The 23,548-nt window shown below is 47.7% G+C and overlaps 9 protein-coding genes across 9 annotated transcripts; 4 read left to right on the top strand and 5 right to left on the bottom strand.

Moving 5' to 3' along the window:
* Window positions 1-2,079: 2,079 nt before the first annotated feature.
* Window positions 2,080-3,081, bottom strand: M430DRAFT_94199 (hypothetical protein; the record flags this gene model as incomplete). The annotated part of the gene is made up of 1 exon (XM_024869822.1): window positions 2,080-3,081. One exon carries the CDS (start codon window positions 3,079-3,081, stop codon window positions 2,080-2,082), a length of 1,002 nt encoding a protein of 333 aa, XP_024725748.1.
* Window positions 3,082-3,265: 184 nt separating this feature from the next.
* On the bottom strand, window positions 3,266-4,666 carry M430DRAFT_113761 (hypothetical protein). The gene is made up of 4 exons (XM_024861526.1): window positions 4,606-4,666; window positions 4,086-4,557; window positions 3,961-4,029; window positions 3,266-3,912 (listed from the first exon to the last, which is right to left on the bottom strand). Exons 1-4 carry the CDS (start codon window positions 4,620-4,622, stop codon window positions 3,571-3,573), a joined length of 900 nt encoding a protein of 299 aa, XP_024725747.1. The 5' UTR covers window positions 4,623-4,666; the 3' UTR covers window positions 3,266-3,570.
* A 127-nt stretch (window positions 4,667-4,793) lies between these two features.
* M430DRAFT_132507 (hypothetical protein) lies at window positions 4,794-5,834 on the top strand. The gene is made up of 4 exons (XM_024862253.1): window positions 4,794-4,928; window positions 4,978-5,152; window positions 5,206-5,314; window positions 5,365-5,834. The coding sequence occupies exons 1-4, from the start codon at window positions 4,912-4,914 to the stop codon at window positions 5,388-5,390; spliced, it is 327 nt and encodes a 108-aa protein (XP_024725746.1). The 5' UTR covers window positions 4,794-4,911; the 3' UTR covers window positions 5,391-5,834.
* Window positions 5,835-6,332: 498 nt separating this feature from the next.
* Window positions 6,333-8,405, top strand: M430DRAFT_38889 (hypothetical protein). The gene is made up of 2 exons (XM_024867283.1): window positions 6,333-6,384; window positions 6,447-8,405. Exon 2 carries the CDS (start codon window positions 6,489-6,491, stop codon window positions 8,169-8,171), a length of 1,683 nt encoding a protein of 560 aa, XP_024725745.1. The 5' UTR covers window positions 6,333-6,384; window positions 6,447-6,488; the 3' UTR covers window positions 8,172-8,405.
* Window positions 8,406-9,508: 1,103 nt separating this feature from the next.
* Window positions 9,509-12,315, top strand: M430DRAFT_47252 (hypothetical protein; the record flags this gene model as incomplete). The annotated part of the gene is made up of 10 exons (XM_024867911.1): window positions 9,509-9,608; window positions 9,658-9,736; window positions 9,872-10,212; window positions 10,353-10,392; window positions 10,445-10,698; window positions 10,746-10,897; window positions 10,946-11,333; window positions 11,383-11,916; window positions 11,981-12,116; window positions 12,186-12,315. 10 exons carry the CDS (start codon window positions 9,509-9,511, stop codon window positions 12,313-12,315), a joined length of 2,154 nt encoding a protein of 717 aa, XP_024725744.1.
* A 386-nt stretch (window positions 12,316-12,701) lies between these two features.
* Window positions 12,702-13,683, bottom strand: M430DRAFT_32676 (hypothetical protein). Its single transcript, XM_024866214.1, has one exon. The coding sequence runs from the start codon at window positions 13,459-13,461 to the stop codon at window positions 12,985-12,987; it is 477 nt and encodes a 158-aa protein (XP_024725743.1). The 5' UTR covers window positions 13,462-13,683; the 3' UTR covers window positions 12,702-12,984.
* Window positions 13,684-13,691: 8 nt separating this feature from the next.
* On the bottom strand, window positions 13,692-14,686 carry M430DRAFT_32671 (hypothetical protein). Its single transcript, XM_024866213.1, has 2 exons — window positions 14,405-14,686; window positions 13,692-14,328 (listed from the first exon to the last, which is right to left on the bottom strand). The coding sequence occupies exons 1-2, from the start codon at window positions 14,659-14,661 to the stop codon at window positions 13,755-13,757; spliced, it is 831 nt and encodes a 276-aa protein (XP_024725742.1). The 5' UTR covers window positions 14,662-14,686; the 3' UTR covers window positions 13,692-13,754.
* Window positions 14,687-17,226: 2,540 nt separating this feature from the next.
* M430DRAFT_132499 (hypothetical protein) lies at window positions 17,227-17,742 on the bottom strand (the record flags this gene model as incomplete). Its single annotated transcript, XM_024862252.1, has 3 exons — window positions 17,545-17,742; window positions 17,360-17,483; window positions 17,227-17,309 (listed from the first exon to the last, which is right to left on the bottom strand). The coding sequence occupies exons 1-3, from the start codon at window positions 17,707-17,709 to the stop codon at window positions 17,227-17,229; spliced, it is 372 nt and encodes a 123-aa protein (XP_024725741.1). The 5' UTR covers window positions 17,710-17,742.
* Window positions 17,743-17,910: 168 nt separating this feature from the next.
* Window positions 17,911-22,699, top strand: M430DRAFT_55590 (hypothetical protein). The gene is made up of 4 exons (XM_024868549.1): window positions 17,911-21,434; window positions 21,479-22,065; window positions 22,127-22,207; window positions 22,296-22,699. The coding sequence occupies exons 1-4, from the start codon at window positions 18,228-18,230 to the stop codon at window positions 22,474-22,476; spliced, it is 4,056 nt and encodes a 1,351-aa protein (XP_024725740.1). The 5' UTR covers window positions 17,911-18,227; the 3' UTR covers window positions 22,477-22,699.
* The last annotated feature ends 849 nt before the right edge of the window (window positions 22,700-23,548 follow it).

The following is a 23,548-nucleotide window of genomic DNA, read 5'->3' as shown; positions in this document are numbered from 1 at the left end:
CGATCTCTTTCCTTCTATCGCTTCTTGATTCTTTCTAGTCTCTTATTCCTTCCTCTCCTGAGTCCTTCTTCCCTCTATATACCGGGTCTGATATAAGGTACCTAGGTAGGCCTTAAAGCTGGTGTTAAGTAGGTACTTACCTATTAACTGTACAGTCCGTGCTTCTATGGGTAAAGATGGTGGAGAAGGGGAGAAGGGGTATGGACGTTGTGATTATACCGTGAAGATTTAACATTGATCATCTCGTCACTAAAAGACCCCCTACTTCACCACCCTCTATCACACAATGCTCATTTTACCTTGTATATATCACAGTCCAAGAAATCAAGCTTGATATCACACCTTCTTTCTTTCTCCCTCCTCGAATACTCATCTATCTAATCTAATATCATCAAAGAAGGTAAAAAGGCCGCGAGCCGACGACTACGCCTTGGCACTATGAGCGGCCCATTCCACTTCCCTGAGTCACGGACCTTCTGATACTTTTTTGGTACAAAAGGACAGTTAGTGCCCAATGTCAAGTTTAAGGATGTCCGCTTCGTATTCATTACGGCTACAGGACTTATTAGTAAACCTAATCCCTTTAAGCAGCAAGACGATAATATCCTAGAAGGACAAGTGGTCACCAGATCAACTATGAGCTATACCAGCTATTGGAAAAGAGCCTTGAGCAGAAGGTAGAACCAACCGTTCCACCAACAACGCCCCAACCCCCCCCCACTACTACAGTATTGAATGATGGATTGTCGTTGTGAATATAAATGAATAAGAGTCGAGATTCACAATAAAAAAAGGTATAAATCGGTGGATTATCGTTGTGAGTGAGTTTTGTAATCCATCCTCTCCTATCACCTCCCTTACTGCTGGTCCTCAGGGGCGCTGTAGTACTGAAGTGGGTGGTGCGAGTTCTTCATGGACTGCTGATGATCTGGTGGTGTCTTGATCGGTGTTGATAATGGTGAAGTTGTCGTGATGCCGATTGAAAGCTTTGAATGTTTCCTTGATCAGTAGATCAATCTCTTGCTCTCTTGCTCTGCCCTGCTATCCTCGGATGCGTCCATAATGCTGGTTAATATTCTAGTTCCCTTTAGTAGTAGAGATCTAGAAAAAAGTCGTACTCGGTTTGAAGGGGTCTGACATAGGTAAAAACAGAGAAAAAGTGATGGAAAATGGAAAGATGATGGGAGACTATTGATGACCGGTGATCTGATATTACCGTGATGACAGGAACCTCTAGCGGCTCAGCTGGTCGTATTGCGCGAAGCTCGACCTCTTCTTGTGTTACAATACATCGATTGTCTCGCAAACGTACAGCATTACAACCTGCCCTGCTGAACAGGAAAAGCTGGTGCGAAGAAGGTCGGTTGCTGGGCTGGCAAGAATGGCTGTTGGAACTTGGGATGCCGATGCCGGTTATGATATTGCGACAGAACGGTGTCTATCTGTACTGCTTTCATCTCTCAAAGAGGTCGAAGTCATTATCTAGGTAGTAATGAATAACAAATTAAGCTTCAGGGAAAGGAGTCGTCGCTGCTCGACATGGTCTTTAGTGGGGTAGTCTCAGGTGGCGGGGTAAGGTAGGAAAGATGTTTTTTTGGGGGGCACATTTCTCAGAGAAAGATCTAAATAGACCAAGAACTCAGGACACAGTCTCCCCGATCACCACGCCCGAGAGCAACGCTCTCATCGCCAGGCATCACGTCGACTTTAGAAAATAGGTGGGTAGGTAGATAGGGAGAAATGAAATTGAATTGGATTGTCGTTGTGAAGATAAGTGAATAAATATGAATAGAGATTCATAATGGAAGGAGTAATAATCGATGGATTGTCGTCGTGAGCGAGGTTGATATTAGCGGTAGAGAGTTACCTAGAAGCTGTACACAGGTAGTAATAAATCGCAAAAAATCCCCACGTATCAAGGTAGATTGAAACTCCAAGTGCTGCACGAAGATATCCAGCGTCGCATAGGCTAACTGTGAGATGGTTTGGAGCTTTATATACCTTACTTGGGATTACCTCGTCCAGTTTCGCTTGTTGAACAGAGTGGATTTAGTAGGTATATATGAACGACGAACAGAATCAAAGATTAGCTTTCGTCGGCCCAACCTTCTGCGTCAAAAACTCCTTAATACATTGATTGACCTCCGCCGGTTTCTCCCACAGTGCCCAATGACTCGTATCCACCTCCGCCCTCGTCAGATCCCCAAACCACATATCCATCCCCTCACTAACCGACGGCGGCAGCGCCGCATCCCTCGAGCCCGCGATAAACAAGACCGGGATCTCGAACTTCCAATCCTCATTCTTCTCCAGCTCCGCCGCGAGCTCTTTCTCCTCCTCGAAATTCAGCGGGCCTGTGCGGTACCAGTTCAGCGGGCCGCGCATGCCATGGATCGCGTAACGGTTGGCGTAGAAGTCCAGCTCTGCGGCGGATACCAGTCTGCTAGGGAGGCATTTGGGCAGCTTCTCGAAATAGCAGCCGTGGTCGACGGAGAAGGCGAGTTCGCCATTGGGACACTGACCACCGAACAAAGCGTTCAGAAACTGGCGGATCTTTGCCTCCCCCACGATCTGGGCTTCGACGTCAGGCCCGCGGAGCTGCAGCTGGTATTGGAAGTTCGGGAGGGTGGTCAGGTCAAAGTACTCGGTGGTGGGGGGACCGAAGGGCGTGCAGATGCTGATGAGCGCGCTGATAAGGTGGGGGTGGTGCATGGCGAGGCGGTAGACTACGGCTCCTCCCCAGTCGTGACCGGCGACGATGATGGATGAGAGGCCGAGCTGGTGCGCGAGGGCGGCCATGTCATCGGCGGCGCGTTTGAAGGTGTAGAAAGAGAGGGAAGAGGGGGCGTCAGTCCCGCCGTAGCCCATCATGTCTGGGGCGATAACACGGAGACCAAGAGAGGTCAGGAAGGGGATTTGGTAGCGCCATCCTAGAGAGAGGTCGGGCCAGCCGTGGATGAGGAAGATGGTATTTGTAGGCTTGCCGCTTGGCTCGGCGAGGATGTAGGAATAGTTTATGCCATTGAGATCGGCGGTTTTGTACTGGACTCGTGGGTCGTGGGGAGAGATCTTGTCGACCATCGTGGTTTATATTGAGAGAACAACGATGGTGATAGTTGGAGGTTGACGAGGCTGAGGTTGGCTTGGGAGGTGAGCTTATTTATTTATACGAGGCTGACAGACCCCACTTCAGAATTAGCCTCGGCTGACCATGCGTACTGTGAGGTCTGTGACAGACATGCACGGGAAAGTAGGTTGAACCTTCCCCACCTCCCTCATGAACCTTATTGAATTGAAGTCGCCTCGAGCTTGAATCTAAGCGCGGAAATTCGGATGACAATCAATACCCCTCGTCGCTTGTGGAGAGAATTTAGTTCGATGTATCAAGAGTGCATGTGAAGTTGTCCAAGATTATACCTCCGAGGAGAGGCGTCGAATTGACCCAAACAAGACTGAGATGTGTCTACGTATTTCGTACAAGAACGCGGGGTATCAATAGCCTGCCACCCGACGAACCCCATAGAGAAACTTGTTCATACAAATAGGAAAACAAATGCTAGTCCTGTCGGATCAGTAGATGACTGTATCTTCCTCCGCCTCCACAATAACTTCACCATTGTGCTCCTCCAAAGAGTGTTTCTCAGTCGTGATCTGATCCGACTGAGGTGCTTGAACAGGAGGATTAGTAGTATCAACATTAGAAATAGAGGGAGACTCGGTATGAGGCTCACCCAGCGTCTCCTTGGACATGTTATTAGTTTTATCTCCATCCTCTGACGTTTCTTGGCCTCGTTCTTCTTGATACAATCTGTCGAATTCTTCGCGTTCGCGTTCTATGAGGGCTTCGACCTCTGCGATTTGTGTCTTGATGCAGTCCTCCTCTTCCGGCCGTAATTCCCATGGCTTATAGTACTATAAATCGTCAGCACATGCCTTGCCCGTCGAAGAATCGGCGCATACCAGCTTCGGTTCTGTTTTTGTACACAGGAAATTTGCCATGGCCAGCATGTTCGAATGTCGTATTCGCATCTGATCCCAAGTATCAGTATCAATCCGGACTTGCTGCTTGTGAATAGAATACTGACTGATTCCCCATTGAACTTTATCTGCTCTACTTTCCGAATGGCCTTCAATTTCGCAAGTTTCTCTGCCCTTTGCGCCTCATCATCAACCTGTTGCTGTCTAACCTTTTCCGCCTGCCGCTTCTCAATCTCTAGCCGTCTCTTATGCTGACCATTTGGCGTGCTCTGGCTCAATGTGCTGAGGAGTCCACCAAATAATCGCCGACCTCGTTTCTTTTCCTCTTGAGCGCTGCTGCTATTCCTTCTCTTTGAAACCTCATCCTTCTCTTTCTCAACTTGGGGTATTATCGGTGGTTCGGGAGTAGGTTCGGTAGCTTGCGGAGATGCGCGAAGAGTAGATGGAGAGTCGCCGTGTTCATCATGCGATAGTCTGGGACGTTTGGAGACCGTGTCGGATGTGGAAGATTGTCTTCGTTTCGAAGTCGGGGATTTCTGTACTTCGGCCTCTGGGACTACGACTGCTGAAGAGATCGGTCTGTAACAAGACTTAGAGAGGGGCTTTATGATGGCCCAGAGAACTTACCCAATACTTTCCGACATCTTGCCCGCGCACAAGCATCATACCATGATGTTCTTGCAGTCGCTGTAGAGTTGTGAGTGCTCGACTCGGCTCGAGGATGGTTACCCGATACGGTATTAGCGCCTGGTCCGTGCATTTGTAATCAACTTTCTAGACGGTGGCGGACGCTTCTCTGATATCGAAAGCTTCACCTTTGCGACAACTCCATTCCCTGTCAACTCCCGGAAATCTACATCAACAGATTGATATTAACTGAATCATTGGTTTTACAAAGAATCAGAGCTTCTTGGGATCTTATAAACCTTCGCTATGTCTCGCCATCATCCGTAAGTAGCTTCTCCTACCCCTCCAAGCTCACATTCTAACATCTCCTAGCGATCTCGTAATGTGCCGCAAGCAGGCCGGAATTGCAATCGGTCGACTTTGTGATAAATGCGATGGCAAATGCCCCGTCTGCGATTCCTACGTTCGACCTACAACCCTCGTTCGAATCTGCGACGAATGCAGCTTCGGCAACTATCAAAACAAATGTGTAGTATGTGGCGGAGAGGTATGTCTTCCTCCTGTTTTATTGAGCAAGGATAGAGACTGACAGTTTGGTAGGGAATATCGGATGCCTTCTATTGCTTTGAGTGCACGAGGTTAGAGAAAGACAGAGATGGCTGCCCGAAGATTATAAATTTGGGTTCCTCGCGCACGGATCTATTTTACCGTATGTCTTCCCCAATCTTCAGCATCGTCCCAGTGCTAACAGCCTTGCAGAAATGAAGAATTTTCGAAATCATTAGCAGCATTCAGGTCGTGGCAAGGGCGTTGTTTGGTTGCATGGCACCGGAGTTTAGATGATTACCCCAGGGTTAGTTTTGGCGTTGGTCAGGGAAAATAGGGAAGAGAGCACTGCATAGCTCATGAATTGGAGAAATCGAATTAGAGAAATTGGTATTCATCATTCGTGTATCAAAGGTTTGATGTATTGTTTGTTCGCTGCTCAATACTAAGCCAATGCTTACGCCAATACTTCAATCGAACGAAGGCAGCAAAGTTACACATCGAAAAAGGCACAAGGATCCCTTTTTTATGTTCTTAATCCTTCAAATCCATTCCTTCACCGAATCCATTTTCAAGTCATCCACCCGAGTACCGTCTCACTCACCGCCTATACCCTGACCTGAAAACATCACCGCATAATTACGCACAGCTCTTTGCGGTGTCATGCATGCGACCTGCAAAGCGATCTATTAGTGTTGAAAGGAGAGACCGTGCTTTGAACAGGCCTTAAGAGTAACCAGCTAAGTGCCCACGAGTGCTTGTCTGAGGCTAAGCGGATGGTTACGAGATTGAAAACCAATTCGAAAGAAACGAGGATAATGAGAGAATGGAGGTCATAGTTTGGGTGACGTTGGAGAGAGAAGAGCACCAGAAGAGGGCCAGGCATGCCTCTGTAGTGGGGCAATTGATATGTTTAAAAAGATAAGGGAAGATGATGGACTTGGATGTTGAGATAGGGGACTGTGACGAAGGAGTGGTACAACTTATCTTTGTTACAATATTCAATTTTGATAACGTCTCAACAATTGCACTTTGTTATTTGTATGTGTACCTACCTAGGTAGGTACCTAGGCATCGTAAAGGTATATACATGTCGCTCGCACGTGATCTGGGGCTTACTAATAACTAATAACCTTTATCGGGGAGCATTTCTGGAAATTTCACAACCCCAACCGATTTCAGTCGTTATCTAGCACGGACTTGATCAATACGTTACAGTAGCCTAATTGAATAGTATGTGATCCAGGTTTCTGACCTCCCTTGGATTGCTTTTTCTAACCTACATGCCTTCATAGCTGTCGTTCTGAAGGAACGCCAAATACAGCTGGCTCGTCACAATGGCGACGCCTTTGCCTCAAGAAACGGTCTCAGAGACCCAGCATGTCGGTAATGACATGCTCTCATTGCTTCCTTTGGAACTGAAGCACCAAATCCTCGACAGTTTAAGTGCCAGAGATGTGATTAACCTCAGACTGGTGTCCCGCGTCTGGGCAGTCCTGGGAGAAGAGCTTTTTTTCAAGGATGGATTTACCGTCCGGCCTCACCTTAATGATATGGCCCGACTCGAGATGGCCTCAAAACATCCTGGAATTGCTAAGAGTATTACCAGTCTCACTTTCTATATGGGCGACATGAGTTTCGAGCAATTCGCTGACGCCGTTAAGCGAAAGTCGTGGAAAGGAGATCTAAAGAAAGTATGGGAAATTATCGATCGTATGTACAGTGCACCGATGTTTAATCGGCACTGCAACGAGAGAATATTATCTGAGGTTCTCCCACGGTTGCCAAACCTTACATCACTGACGGCCACTTCAATAAAATATCCCTTTATGGGATGCGGTGTTGACCTTTTGCGCGCTTGGAAGTCCATGATGGATTACTCGCAGGACTTTGAAGAGTACGATGAAGTCTCGTTTCATGATACTTCTTTATCGACAAGAAGATATACCAGCGTCCTGTCTGCTGCTCAACACCTCAAATCACCAATTACGAAATTGGTCTTGGACCCATTGCCTGCTGATTTCTTCGTCACATACGACGAAATGTCAGTTGATGAAGACGATGGGCAACACGAAATCGATAAATTCCTGGACCCTTCTAAACAAACTATCTTCGAGAAGCTGGTGTCGCATGTTCAAGATCTCCAGATGGGAATGATGGGATTTTCTTTTCGATATAATGATAGTGCCTTGGCTGCGGCATTAGGCGATGTATTTGGTACCATGAAACAATTGCGCTATTTGGATCTTACGTGGGATTTAGCAGATGCACAGGTACTTCGTTTTGCTAAAGTCTGGCAATCACGGTTTTTGCGTGCTACTTGGCCTCATCTCGAGAGACTACGGCTGCGAAAGACTGAATTCGATGACGTTGCGATACTACCATTCCTTCGAAAGCATTCATCCACCCTTAAATACCTGGAGCTTACCGAGGACGCGGTCCAGGTCGATATAGAGCAAACACGAACCTTTAGAGACCTACTTACTGGCTTCAGAGAACACCTAAAGTTAGAGAAATTCCAGTTTTTGGTTACGGAGGGAGATCAACCGATATATGATCGGAACTGGGATCGTGTTGACAGTATAGAGAATTTGACCTGGCGTGAGATGGCAGAGATGCATTATCGCCATAATCGCGTCAAAGATGCACAGCTGCTGGAATGGTTCGTGCTTGGGAAGATCTCCTGGCCGATGAAGAACGACCATCCTGACTTTGACGCGGTGTATCATCCTTGGAAGCGGTTGTCTGCCGAACAGATACGCCAGGGAATGGAGGATTCACTCATCGACATCGATAGCTTGATAGAGGACGAATGGGAGTCAGACGTGTCAGAAGAATACGTGGATGAGGATGAGGATGAAGTTGAAGTTGAGTTTGAGGATGAGGATGAGAATGGGGATGAGGAAGATGACGATGATGAGGGATATTCAGATCTAGATGCCGAGGAACAGGACACCCAGTTCGGCCAGTTGGGTCACTTTGGCCAGTTGAGCCACTTGCTCACCCTTGGATACCTTTAATAATTCCGAAGGCCGGAAAGAAAAGGGAATAACAAAATGATAGGCCAACGTTACACAGGCCGGTCACGTTTAGGAGGCTGGCATGGCTCTTATCTTGCAGACCCAGCAATATACTGGAACATGTCTCATACGTGATTTGTTGTTTCATGCCATTCGCTTGGAACGACTGATGGAGTTATCAGCATTTGGAAATGTACATCATAGGGTCGAAGATTATAGTGGTAGAACCCCAAGATTTTCTGAACTGTCCTCCTCAGCTTTTACTTACGAGACAGAGGCTTACCAACCGAAATCTCTAGACTCATATGTTACGGAGACTCGAAAAGAGAGAGCGGCCATGTCTGGTCACGTGACCCTTTGATTACCTAAGATACCTACCTAGTATAAAGAAGCCTGATGACGGAGGCATCAACCCAGGATCTCCTCCGATGTACTAACGTAACAGTTGTCTCGTTTCTCGTAACATTTCCCGCGGTAAGATTGGTCGACGCGTCTGACGGGTGCTTGCAGACCGCAGAGCAAGGACCTGAATTGAATCTTTTCCTTGCCTCGTTCTACATCAATGGCATCACCTTGCCTCGGTCCAGATTCTGATGGCGGGGTTGGGGCGATTCCTGGGTTTTAGGCTTCGGAATACCTTCAAAAAGAAACCAATTCCGGAGTGGCAGGCGCGCTGACACGTTCCTCACGCGGTTGTTTATTCCGTACCTTAGACAAGTGTCAGATCCACTACCGGATCATGCCGGACGATTGGCGCCCCCAGTAGGGTGGTTCTTAAGTTTACTTCGATTCCTCCTAAGGATTAGAGCCAGGAGGTTAACATTTTGGCGGGGTCTGGACTCTGCAGCTTAGTAGCGGCAGCTCCCCCCTTTTAGAATATGTTGGTTGATCCTCCAACCACCACCCTATAGGGCCAAGATCCGCGAGTCAAGAGCATCAAGTTATACTACCAAGTATCGCTGTACTGTAGCTGTTGCTCAGGATACTCTGCAGACGTACGTTGAGGTTAGCTCACAACGTCGTAGTGATTTTCCGGAATGGTCTCCCCATCCTCTCTACGGTAAAGTTTTGGCTTTACCGCTGAATTTCGGCGCGTTTCTTGTCAGTCTCGCGTCTTGACTCTTACCTCTCTACGTCCAACAGTCTATAAGGCACAAGTAGCGCGGAACAGGAATTCTCCTGTCTCCGCAGTCCATTCGTAGAATACCTTTCATGTCCACTCCGCCTTCTGCTCGTCGAACATCTTCGGCGTATTTCCACCAGATCAAACAGATCCGTCGGGCCATAGGGCAACCGTCCTATCTTCTTTCCTTGGCCCTTTTCTCGAATGCACAGCCATGAAGTCCCAAATCCTTGCTATTTGCATTGCAGCCCTCGCGAGCCATGTTTCCGGCTCTACGTTCAGCCCCGCCAGACCACCAGCGATCCCTCTCGCAGGTAAATTCTCCTCCCCCGTTGTTAGGTGGACGCGGTTAACATTCACCAGTCAAGTCTCCATATATGAATACATGGCTCGAAGTTGGAGGTGATGGGGGAAGCGGAGGGGTTCTGCCCGGGCATTGGCCGTCAGTGTAACCATATTCCCCATTGTTGATACAACTGCTAACATATGCGTAGGAGATTCTGGGCGTGAGTAATACCAGTTTTGGGGGACATTTCGCTATGACAAAACCTAGAACAATAAGCTAATAACTGAATAGAGGTCCCCAGCCGGGGTCTGTTGCTGGAACAAGTGGTTCAGTCACAGGTTGGACAGGCTTAATCAAGGTTGATGGTACTTCCTATACTTGGATGGGCGAGCCAAACGTAAATGGTGTCTCTCCTCAGAGTGTTACCCAGGAAAGTTTTGAATACACCTCCTCCAGGTCTACATTTATTATGAATGTCAACGGGAAGGTGTCAATGAATGTCACGTTTGTGTCACCAGTCACTCCAGATGACCTGCGGCGTCAGTCAGTCATTGGTACCTACCTTTCCGTGTCTGTAGCCGCAACTGATGGTAGAACACATTCTGTACAGCTTTATGCTGATACATCGGCTGGTAAGTGATTTTTCATCAACCAATTGCTTTTACAAACCTATGTCCATTCTCCCGGTTCTATGAGACAGAGCGACGGAATTTGAAGAAATTTTGTCAAGATGGATGACTGTTTCTGAATCAATGCCTGATATCTTCTCCAGAATGGACTTCAATACATAACTCAGATGTCGCACAGTGGAGGTAAGAATCTACACCAATCATCAACAAAACCTCAGCCCTAATAAGCGTCTAGTTATAAGGTCAATAATGGAGTTGCCTCCCATCAGAGCTGGAGGCAAAACCAGAGCGAATTCAATGCAGACTACCCTGACGATGCCGCACATTGGGGTCATTGGTACTGGTCAACTGCTGCGACATCTTCCATGACATACCAGTCAGGCCAAGATACGACTGTTCGACAAAACTTTCTCAGTAATGGAGCTCTGCCAAACTCTCAGGATTCTAATTATAGAGCGATCAGTGAAGACTGGCCAGTGTTTGCATTCGGTGAGTGGCTAGTAACGCGGCCGTTGATAACCAGCTGACGTCTGCAGCAAATTCTCTGGGCAATGTTGGACAGACACCAGTAACCACACTTTACACTATTGTTCATGCCCAACAAAATACAGTTTACTTCAACGGGGCTTCTGGAAATGTTCCAGTTCCATCTCTCTGGACGAGCTACTGGAGTAGCGAGCTTGCGATGGTATGTAAATATGGACTGCGAATCTTGCCATTTCTGACCTTTCACTAGGTTAATTTCTTTTACAACGACTGGCATAACACCCTGGGGAACTGGGATTATAAGTATGCCACTGAATCGCTCGCCGCTGGTGGGCAGGATTATCTGACAATCACCACTCTCTCGGCACGCCAAGCTTTTGGGGCTGTTCAACTTTGTGGGACGGCTGAGAAGCCGTACCTTTTCCTCAAGGAAATCAGCTCTGATGGCAACGTCCAAACAGTTGATGTTATGTTCCCCGCAATGCCAATTTTCCTATACTCTAACCCGATCCTTGTCAAGTATCTACTTGATCCTCTTTTCGAGAACCAAGAAGCGGGTCAATTTCCACAAAAATATGCAATGCATGATCTAGGATCAAGTTACCCGCGTGCAATTGGGCATCCCACAGGTGATGGAGGTACGTCTCTTGACACTCCCTTCCCGGTCACGTGCTGACATTTTCACAGAATACATGCCCCTTGAGGAATGCGGAAACATGATCATAATGACGTTGGCCTACGCTCAGCGTGCTAATGATAATAACTACCTAAGCCAACACTATGACATTTTGAGCCAGTGGACTGGCTATTTGGTGGATGAAGCACTCATTCCCGCGAATCAACTATCAACGGATGATTTCCAAGGCCAGCTTGCGAATCAGACGAATTTGGCCCTGAAGGGTATCATAGCTATTGAGGCAATGGCCGTTATTGCGGAACTTACTGGCAACTCCGCCGATGCCTCAAACTACCACAATATCGCCACTAGCTACATCTCCAAATGGCAAGGGCTTGCTGTGGTTTCTAGTGCTTCACCCCCGCATACTAGCTTGGCTTATAACGATGATTCTTCCCATGGGCTCCTGTATAATCTCTATGCTGACAAGCTTCTGGGCCTGAATCTCGTTCCTCAGTCTATCTACGATATGCAGAGCAAGTTCTACGCCACCGTGTCCCAAACCTACGGCGTCCCTCTGGATACGCGTGACATGTGTACCAAATGTACGTGTCATCTATACTACCAGCCTCTCATTTCTCATTTCATCTCTCAACTAACTTATTCCAGCCGACTGGGAGATGTGGTGCGCATCCATTGCCTCCTCATCAACGCAACAAATGTTTATCTCCAAGCTCGCAACCTGGATCAACGAGACTTCGACAAATCGCGCATTCACCGATCTATATGACACACAAACTGGAGGGTATGATTATCCCTTTATTTTCCCCAAACAAAATGAGAGTTAGAATTGGAATTGATGGTTTTGGTGTAGTTTTGTGGATGGACCGTTTATTTCGAGACCGGTTGTCGGAGGTCACTTTGCACTGCTTGCTTTAAATGACGCGCCCGCGAATGCGGTTGGGAAGAGGACAAACGTTGTGGAGAAGAATTTCGAAGCATGAGTTCATGGTTGCTGAATTCGGGAGGTAATGATATGATGTGAAGTTAATGTATAGAATGACTCAATGAGCCAAGTGGCTACACAATGTCTGTGGGCCTTCCTTTGTTCTTTTAGAATAATACCCATAGCTCGAATTGGATGCTTGATGCTTATCTTTTATATCTTATTTTGTTGTTCCAATTTCATACCATTTTGGATACTCGAAAGTCGGTATCCTGTTAAGGTATGCATAATGTCTTGAAAAAGTTTAGGTAGTCAGGAAAATGGAGGCATGAATTCATTGAAACCCTTTTATATCACACCTATGCTGAAGTTGATGACAGAACCAAAGGGGCTTGATCGTTCAAGTGGCTCAAGGATGCATTAGTATCAGCGATGGCTTGTATTGAGAAGGGAATAGGACAAATGACTGCAGAATTAGCAAGCTGATACGTCCAACTCCAGAACTCCCCACAGACGTTAGCTGTGAAAACCGAGTCTTTCCTATTTCGCAAGGCTGCCATCATATCCTTCCCAACAGCTTAGGCAAGTGACTGCCCAGGACAGCCAGAGGGCCCCTGCGGTATTCCGAGGAAATCACTTCCATATCGCCTTTACCACAAATCACCGAACAATCATCCATTAACGCCTTTCCTTCCTAGCTCGCCCTGTTGATCCCGAATGTCGTCCATCAGCACCGTTCAATCCACAACTCCGTCCACAGCTTCTCGCCAAAATTCCTCTGCCACCATATCCTCCCGGGCAACTTCACACTCCTCCAAAGAACCCTCGTCTGCTCGCCATCACTCGTGCGCCAATAGAAGCCGACCTTGCGCTTCCACCGCGGCACCTCCACGATCTGCATGCGGCCATCGACGAGCAGGGGCGGCATGTCATATGGTAGCTCGACTAGCGGTGAAGATGAGACATCCTGTTTGACCAGGCTGGAGCGCGGCGCTTGTCGGAAGGTGTCGTGCCGGATGTTGTAGATCAGGGCGAGGGGCTCGGGGGGCGCGGGGGGCGCATCTGCGTCTGCGTCTGCGTCTGTAGAGAGGGAGGAGCTGAGTGAGGGGAGAGAGGAGGTGGATCCGTGAATGGCTATGGAGAGCTGGTGCCGGCGGCGTTGCTCGACTTCTTGTTTGATTCTGGAGATGGGAATCCGTGGCATTGTCGCGTGTGGTTGGAGGATAGATCTCCTGTGGTGAAGATCGTGACGCACGAGGTGATTGGAGTGGTGCAAGTATGTACATGCGAGTCTTTGAGGAGACGGATGGGGTAGATCGTGTTGATTATCGCGTCTTAACGGCAACACTAAGGTGAAAGCAAGGGTCTTAAAGTCAGATAGCATGACCAAAGAGATTGAATGGAAATAAAGGACACAAGGGAGAAAGAGATCTTGACGGATGAATGCACGTGATGATTGTATGAACCTACATTCTTTGTACATACTCGGGAAATCGACTACTTCCTTCTCGCAGGTCCCCAACTCCAGATATTCAACCCAACTTTCGTCCCCGATAGCACCGGCAGTCCAGCATGCCAAGTCTCCTCATACCCATTCCCATCCGGTCCTAGATTTTCCCAGAAGATCGCATTCCCTGTAATCGGCCTGAATGTGACACCCATTTTCTCCTCTCCTTCCTCTCCTTCCTCATCATCCTTACACTCCAGGAACTCGCACCATCTCCCCCTCCCCGTCTCCGGCATGCTAATCCTGGGGAACTGCGTCCCACCACCCTCGCAGTCCCCAAGCACATAGACATTAAACGTACTGACGCGGTTCTGAGTGCGCCCGGAGCCTCCACTCCAATCGTAATGATGCGTATAGTAGCCTCCGGTACCATATCTCTGCGTTCTCAACCGCTCAATATGCAGATTAGGACGCCAGCCCTGAAAGTCTCGGGCCCGGTGCTCGATACACCGCACCACATCGTCGCGGTCGAGCATTGCTACTTCAGAGAGCCGGATATCCTTCCTGATAGAGACATCCTCTTCCGTGCCAGAGGTCACGGTCGAGGGCTCGAATTTATCTTCGCTGGGAGAAGTGTTAGTCACGTGTTTATCTTTTCACATGGCCGGATTCGTCGGGAGGGGAGAAGAAGGGCGGATACCTGATTTCAAGAAGATGCTTGGATTCGGCGGCACTGAGAAAGCCTTCAATGTAAATGATTAGGGGTTCGTGGGAGAGTATGAAGGTGTTGTAGCTGTGGGCGGGACAAGATAGGGGTTCGTCGCTCGCGATCAGAGAGCTGTTATACGTAACGACATTTTGGTTCGAGAGGTCTTCGGGAGACCCAAAGAACATGTGCCGGAGAGGGAGATATACAAGTATATACAAGGGAAGCAGAGCAAAGAAGTAGCCGATCATCGTGGGTGAGGGCCCTCTTGGGCGTTGGTGATGAGTGGACGTCGCCCTAGGATTTTCCAACCGAGTTTGTTTTGCTCAGTCACGTGATTACATAGATACCTTACCTTACCTATCACCTCCCCGGTTTCTAAGTCTCCAAAATCCGAATAAATATGACTGTAGAGACCTCTTGGCTACAAATGATGGCAAAAAGGCGTCCGAGGTGAGCGGGATACCCAATGCTCCGTGACAGTATCGGGAAAAGGGGGGCTTGCCGAGTTCTAGCTCAGGGGTATTTACTTCCCGTCCCTACCGATACTTCGTACTTTGAAACATACGATTCATCGCTCCTACGGTACGTCGGCGTACGATATAAAAAGAAACCGCTATGCAAAGCAATACATAGGGCTGGACCGTTTTCTTCCTCCGTAGGACCGTAGGGCAATTCCACGCGCATCTCCTCTCGTGATACTCAGACTCCGATAATTGCCGTGCGGGTACAGTAATTCGGTGGCAAAATAGCAGTGCTGCGCCTGGGAAAGAAGCGTCGAGAAATCCGGAGCTGTGCGAGCACATCCGCGTGAATCATCAACAATATCTACTTTTTCTGAACAAAAGAGTATTCTTCCGGCCATTCATCATTCATTCACTCGCTCGATAAGGAATTTCCCACCCACGGAAAAAAACGCCTACTAAAATTCTCCGAACCGCCAAACACCGCACCTCATTCTCTAAGCAACAAAACATGGACCAACTCAACAAGGGAGACTACGCGAACGGCGATCCTATCGAGGTAGTCTACAACACCAGCAGCCGGACCTTCAGGTACGAAGCGCGCTCTGCGCTTGTCAATGAGGATCTTAGTGAAACCAGTATGTCCCCAGTGATTCCATCTCCCAGTCATTTTTCAAGACGAACATGTAAAGCAAAAGTCAAAAATGAAAACAATTGAGTCACGCAAATAAAACACAGTATTAATGATTTTATAGTTGGTGGGCGAAAGGTGCTCCCAATCCCGAAACTGAAACGGAAGATGATGGTCAAAGTCAGGGCTGACGAATGGCCTTGGGGAGATGTGGAGCACGAGATAGAGCTCCCGAAAAGGGTTTGGGCGGGACGGAACTCGGGGGTGATGTTCAGAGTTATTTTCCTAGAAGGCGGAGAGGTCAGCTCTGGTGGGTTTCCTGAACATGGATTCCAATGAAATGCCAGTGGTGGCAACTGATGTGGGGAAGGAGAGGATGGAAAGGGACTTGGGAGATGTTGCACGAATTGTCCCACATGGATTTGAGGTCTTGAATAAAATACCCATAGGTTACAGCGTCCTTTCTGCTCAGACGGAGAGAGAGAATGTTACTTTTTACAGCCTTCAGTAAGATTCGCCAGTATAATACTCACTCTCAGAAACGTTAGCATTTGCCTAAAGTACAGGCCACGATCTCCTCTATTAACCTAATTTTGTTTTCCAAAGCCGGTTCCCTAGTTCACCCAATATTTGCTATTTGTTGGAACCCGTTAATGAAGAAGTTGCGCCCCGGAAGGAAGGACATGGTAATGCTCTTGATCCTGGATCTCAAACGCAGGATCAAGAGAGTTACTCACGGGAGCGATATGAGGGAGAGGCGAAGAAAGCCTGCCAGGACAAAATGCAGAAATGACTGGCATGACTGTGAAATATTCATGTTGACTTGCAGATAACTCGGCCCATTCCAGAAACCCCAAAACCATTCATCCAGTGCCTTGAAATTGAACAAACAATTAGAGGCTTCCCTGACTACGTCGAATTCAATCTTCCTGCAAATCGCAACCGTGATGGTATGGCTAAGCGCCATGGCATAGAAAAAGACAACCGACACGATAATCGTACATAAAGACTCCAAGACCAGAATGCACGAGCCGCAGAATCAAGAGTGTTGAAGAAGCTATGGGGGGGATTGCGGAAACTGGGGGAACCCATCTACTTGTTAGGGGAGCTTGGGTCTCCCAAAACGCTTATTTCGAGGAGATACATTTGCAAAATAAACGGGGGAAAAATCCATAAGCTCCACTGTATATATACCTTCATGGAACGCTTCTCTAGAGACTCACGAAGATCTGGTATATATCCTTAGACAAGTGATGGCGACAGAGTTCTTGATTTGAAGGAGGATACTGTAATCAAGGAAGTATTTGATGCACTCATGATGGCAAGATAAGGCAATGAATAATCCTGTCTTGGAGAGCAGATTGTATTTATTTATCGCAAGATTTTTGATAGATATAGCAATCGATGAACTTACTTTCCTTATCTACCAAGATCTGTTTCCCTTCACATCCTTTGTCCTTGATACCGTAGATAGACAAAACAGTTTGCCCTAGCTAATCACAGAGGGTGATTGGTCGATGATGCGTGCAGAAAATGAGAATATAATTGCCTATATTTAACTGTTCCTCAGCAGTTTATCCACAAAACTATTGAATGGAATCTGCAAGCCACCCAAACGCCCAAGATTTATCATGTCTCATTATAGAGCGCCTATCCGCCCATCATGTACCCTGAACGCCAAACCTTATGCACCCCACACTATGATATCCGTTTTCGAATCTTTACTTTAACGTGAACTTCTGACCGGTAACCACTGGCGCAGCTGCGGTTGATTTCGTATTCGCCTTACCGCACATCGCACAAGCTAGAATACTGTCAGTTATCATGCTCAAACACATCAGAATGTAATCATACCATTTGCTTTGTATGCACACTTCTGGCAGTACGTGCGCCCCTGGTCAATCTTGGTCTTGCATGTAGTACAGGAGCTGGAATATGCTGCGTATGGATTTTTGGCGGCCTTGGATAGTAATTTACTCTATTTGAAGAAAGTTAGCATACCATCCTAGCTTGCACGCAGAACACTCGTGACAACTAACCTTCCCTATCCCGTTCTGTCCAAGGGTTGCTGAGGTCTTTGTCTTGTCGCCACTCTTGGATATAGACCCAGCTGGTGACCCGTAATACATCTCAGTTTTCTTCTTGACCCCTGGTGTAGCCAAGGCTGTCGACTTGGACAGTTTCTGACACTTTGCACATACCATTTTGTCGTCGATAGTGGTTGTGGATTAAGTTGCAACAATCAGAAAGGCTGCAACCGCGGGATGATGAGGCTGAGGTCACAGCCGGCGTGTAAATACGTATTTAGCCGTTCGGGGACTAGCGCCAAACTCCATGCGAACAGGGATCACCAGCTGGACGTTTGATTGACTCCGTACAGACATGAGAATGGATTGCTCCGGAGTCAAGAATAGAGCCTGCAACAATTCAGGGTCTCTTCAATGGCCCTGATCCAAGCTCTGAACAGACCTAAAACCTCTTCAAATACGCCAACTTCACAGTCTATGACAAGATACGCGGCTGCCTTTGAAGCCTCGTAAACACCACCATCTTAAGGAGGCTGTGCTAGGATTGCTGATTCTTCAAACACCACATCACCATTTTGAACTTTACGACCAACCTTACAACCGTCTCCAGGAGAAGCAATCAACAAAACGGAATTGGATGACTACAAGTGTGTCGAGACCGTCCAAAGTGCGACGACCAGAAGCTGTCTTCCAGCATGGCTGGACAGCCCTCGAGCAGTCGAAACGACCTCCTTCTCGACCTAGACGATGATCAGCCCATATACCATACGGGGCAACGGCCTCCGATGAATGACGATGACCTTCTGCGCATATACTCACAGGACCACGATGAATCGAGTCACCGCCCCTCAGTCTCCTACGACGATTTCGTCGGGGCTGGCGGCGCATCGCACCCCTCAACAAGACAGTTGCCGGGCGGGCCTGGGACTGTCCCAGCAGATCGAGGGGGTCCATATGTGCCAGGGGCTGCTGGCAGAAGGTTCAGTCAAACCTCTGGCTTGAATAACTACCAGCCCTACGCTGATGAATTGGACGATTTCCCGGACGATGGCCAATCGATGTATTATAATTCTGGGGGTGCGATACCTGGCGGCCGAAGCATGGGAGGGACAGGACGGACTCGAAACAGTATACTAAGTTTGGGAGGTGGGCTAATGGGCAAGGCGAAGAATATGTTGGGCATGGCTCCAGAATATTCGGAAATGGACTTACCTTTGACGGAGGCTGGTGCAAGAGCGCAAGCAGAGACTGCGGAGCCAAGCACACAAGCAAAGCCAGAGAGCAGGTTTGATATGGGAAACTTCAAATTTGGCTTTGGAAGAGGAAAGGTGGACCCTTCGACACTGGGCCCTAGGATTATCCATCTTAACAACCCTCCTGCGAACCGCGCCAACAAATACATCGACAACCAAATATCTACGGCAAAATACAATATTGCAACTTTTCTGCCCAAATTCCTTTTCGAGCAGTTCTCAAAATTTGCCAACCTGTTCTTCTTATTTACTGCAGCGTTGCAACAAATCCCAGGCCTTTCTCCGACGAACCAATATACTACTATTGGGCCATTGGTCGTCGTTCTGATTATTTCGGCAGGCAAAGAGTTAATCGAGGACCATAGGAGAAAAACTTCGGACAGAACACTGAACAGTTCCAAGGCGCGTGTTTTAAGGGGATCTTCATTCGTGGATACAAAATGGGTGAATGTTGCGGTTGGTGATATTGTGAGAGTGGAGTCAGAAGAGCCCTTGCCAGCAGATGTCATCCTACTTGCAAGTTCGGAGCCAGAAGGTCTCTGCTATATTGAAACTGCCAATCTAGATGGGGAAACCAACCTCAAGATCAAGCAGGCTATCCCTGAAACCTGTGTCCTAGTCAGCCCGAGCGAATTGAGCCGCCTAGGAGGAAAGGTTCGTTCAGAGCAGCCGAACAGTAGCTTGTATACGTTCGAAGCTACATTGACTGTCTCAGCTGGCGGAGGTGAGAAGGAGTTGCCCCTTTCACCTGATCAACTTCTACTCAGAGGAGCTACTTTGAGGAACACTCCCTGGGTCCATGGCGTGGTCGTATTCACGGGCCACGAGACCAAGCTCATGAGGAACGCAACGGCAACACCAATCAAGAGGACTGCAGTGGAAAAGCAACTGAATATGTTGGTTCTCATGTTAATTGGTATTCTGCTCGCCCTGAGTGTCGTAAGTTCCATTGGAGACCTCGTCATTCGCACATGGCATGCAGACGAGTTATCATATGTTGGTTACTCAGACTCATCAACAGTTGGTCAGAAGGTGAAACAATTCTGGTCTGATATGGCAACATATTGGGTCCTCTTCTCGGCTCTGGTTCCCATATCTCTGTTCGTCACCGTCGAGGTCGTGAAGTACTGGCACGCGATCCTTATCAACGACGACCTTGACATGTACTATGATAAGACTGATACACCGGCGGTGTGTCGTACATCAAGTTTAGTCGAGGAACTTGGAATGGTGGAGTATATCTTCTCGGACAAGACTGGCACTTTGACATGCAACCAAATGGAGTTCAAACAGTGCTCTATTGCGGGCATTCAGTACGCTGACGAGATCCCCGAAGACCGTCGAGCAATGGTTCAAGATGGGATGGAGCTTGGAATTCATGACTTCAATCGCTTAAAGGAAAATCTTAAGACGCACGAGACAAGGGATGCCATACATCACTTCTTGGCTCTTCTAGCAACCTGCCACACAGTCATTCCGGAAAGGAGCGAAGAGAAAGGCGGGGCCATCAAATATCAAGCAGCATCACCAGATGAAGGCGCGCTGGTCGAGGGTGCAGTAATGATGGGTTACCAGTTCACGGCTCGCAAACCTCGTTCCGTGATAATTACTGTTGAGGGACAAGAACTCCAGTATGAACTATTAGCAGTTTGCGAATTCAACTCAACCAGAAAACGAATGTCTGCCATATTCCGATGTCCAGATGGGAAGATAAGATGCTATTGCAAGGGCGCCGATACCGTTATCCTCGAGCGTCTAAGTCCCGACAACCATCATGTTGAGATAACCCTACAGCATTTGGAGGAGTACGCATCCGAGGGCCTCCGGACACTTTGTCTCGCAATGCGTGAGATCCCAGAACAGGAGTTCCAGCAGTGGTACCAAATCTTTGACAAGGCGCAAACCACGGTCAGCGGGAACCGTGCGGAAGAGCTTGATAAAGCAGCCGAGCTCTTAGAAAAGGATTTTTACCTCCTTGGTGCGACTGCTATCGAGGATCGACTTCAAGATGGTGTTCCGGAGACGATCCACACCCTTCAGGACGCGGGTATCAAAATCTGGGTCCTGACTGGGGATCGTCAAGAGACTGCCATTAATATCGGGATGAGTTGCAAGTTGATTAGCGAAGATATGACACTGTTGATTGTCAATGAGGAATCAGCAGAGATGACAAGAGATAACATCCAGAAGAAGTTGCATGCGATACGGACACAGGGTGATGGAACTATTGCCATGGATACCCTTGCGTTGATTATCGATGGACAGTCCCTGACTTATGCCCTTGAAAGGGATCTGGAAAAGGACTTCTTGGATCTTGCTGTTATGTGCAAGGCGGTCATCTGCTGTCGAGTGTCACCTCTGCAGAAAGCTCTGGTTGTAAAGCTTGTCAAACGTCATCTCAAGGCCATCCTTCTGGCGATCGGTGATGGCGCTAACGATGTCTCGATGATCCAAGCTGCTCATATTGGTGTTGGCATTAGCGGTATGGAGGGGCTTCAGGCAGCGCGGAGTGCGGATGTTGCTATTGGTCAATTCCGATACCTTCGAAAATTGCTGCTCGTGCATGGTGCCTGGAGTTACCATCGAGTCAGCAAGGTTATTCTCTATTCTTTCTACAAGAACATTACTTTGTACATGACGCAATTCTGGGTAGGTTGAAAATTCCGATGGGCGAGTAGTGCTGACGAGTCCAGTATGTGTTCCAAAATGCCTTCTCTGGGGAAGTCATCTATGAATCTTGGACCCTTTCATTCTACAACATCTTCTTCACGGTCCTGCCTCCCCTGGTGATGGGCATCTTCGACCAATTCATCTCCGCACGCCTTTTAGACAGATACCCACAGCTATACCAACTGGGACAGAAGAATACGTTCTTCAAGATGCATTCGTTCTTTTCCTGGGTCGCTAATGCCTTCTACCATTCCTTGATCCTCTACTTCTTTTCCGAGGCTATCTTCTGGCTTGATCTTCCTCAGGGAGATGGCAAGATCGCAGGTCATTGGGTCTGGGGTACAGCTCTATATACCGCCGTCCTAGCTACTGTCCTAGGGAAGGCGGGATTGGTGACAAACATATGGACTAAATATCATGTGATTGCCATCCCTGGAAGTATGCTGTTCTGGATAGGTTTTATTGCTGTATATGCAACGGTCGCCCCGAAGATTGGTTTCTCAACGGAATACGACGGTGTCATCCCGAGACTATACGGGAGTCCTGTGTTCTGGCTTATGGCCCTTGTCTTACCGTTTCTCTGTCTATCGAGGGATTTCGCATGGAAATAGTATGTCCTTTCCCCCGTGAAATGTAGAATTTGTTAAATTGGTACTGACAACGAGAATTAGCGCGAAACGAATGTATCGGCCACAAACCTACCACCACATCCAAGAAATCCAAAAATACAACATCCAGGATTACAGACCTCGGTACGTTCCCCTCTCTATTCCTCATTTTGGCGTCTACCCCATACCCACCCCGTTCCACAAAACCGCTCGCTAACAGACAGTCAACCAGCATGGAACAATTCCAAAAAGCAATTCGCAAGGTCCGCCAGGTGCAGCGCATGCGCAAACAGCGTGGCTATGCCTTCTCTCAAGCCGACGAGTCGCAGACCCGCGTTCTCCAGGCTTACGACACAACGCGGGAGCGTGGCCGCTACGGTGAGATGGCGAGTTCGAGACCGAGCGGTCGGTAGTCAAGTGTGCTATTTAAGGGTTCTGGCGTGTGTGCTCGGTGGGAAACTCACAGATGGGAATTGAACCCACTGGACGGACATAAATGAGGCGTGGCGGGAGGAAGTGCTAAAGATCTTGAAATGGAGAAAGGAGGGCAAGGTGTCCAAAAGACATGTATTGTACTGTATTATGCGTAAATGGGCGAGCGATGACATGAAATTTTTTAGCCGCATGTATGCCTGTGTTGGTTCACTACTGTATACTTGTATTCTCTTGTGATGTGGTTTGTGACATTTCCTTATTCCCTCTCCTTTCCAACCCTTCCTCTTCTGTGATTATGCCTATTATCTCCTCTAACAACCGACCATCTCTACTTCAACTCCAGTTTTCACTTCCACTTTCCAATTCAAAACTCCAAATCCAGATTCAGATTTTACAGATCCGCCAGCTTCCCTGCCTAAAGTAGCATCCTCCAAAAGGATGCTTGCTAGTTTTTCATATTCTCGAAATTGTATAAATAAACTCTAGTTCCTCTATATCTCTCCTATCTAATATCAAGTATTAAAGTTAACCACTCCGCAGAATCTACCGACCTACCTATGTATAAGAAAGCGAATTCTAAGATGTTATTTATTCATCTATCTTGCCTATAAAAATACAACGACAGAGCAACAGCGGATTTCATGTTTGCTGTTGATAATATATAGGAGTAATCAAGATTAAGAGGCTTGTTGTTGTGGTCTGTGTGAGATGCGATAATGCGAGGGCTTTTTGAAATAGTTAGGCTGTTGTAGCTAGGACTGACGGGATGGATGGGGACGGGCCCTGCAACTTTAACTTTGACATCAGTTGTTCATTACATGGGTTCGTATCATGCATTGCTCTAAGGTAACGTACGTACGTGTCTAGTGATATATAGGTATATACCGAATTCACTTACTGTATTCATCCATCCCTATCAATACACATTTAACTAATCCATAAAAAGAATGAATAATTCACTACTGAATTTTAAAAGAAAAGAGAGAGAGATTATATATTCAGCTTCCTTTCTGGTTCCGGAACACGGAAGTTAATTGACACTGTTATCAA

This window comes from Amorphotheca resinae (assembly GCF_003019875.1).
Source record: "Amorphotheca resinae ATCC 22711 unplaced genomic scaffold M430scaffold_1, whole genome shotgun sequence".
Lineage (NCBI taxonomy): Eukaryota > Fungi > Ascomycota > Leotiomycetes > Helotiales > Amorphothecaceae > Amorphotheca > Amorphotheca resinae.
Note: the sequence above shows the minus strand (reverse complement) of the source record. Positions and strands in the feature narration are given on the sequence as shown.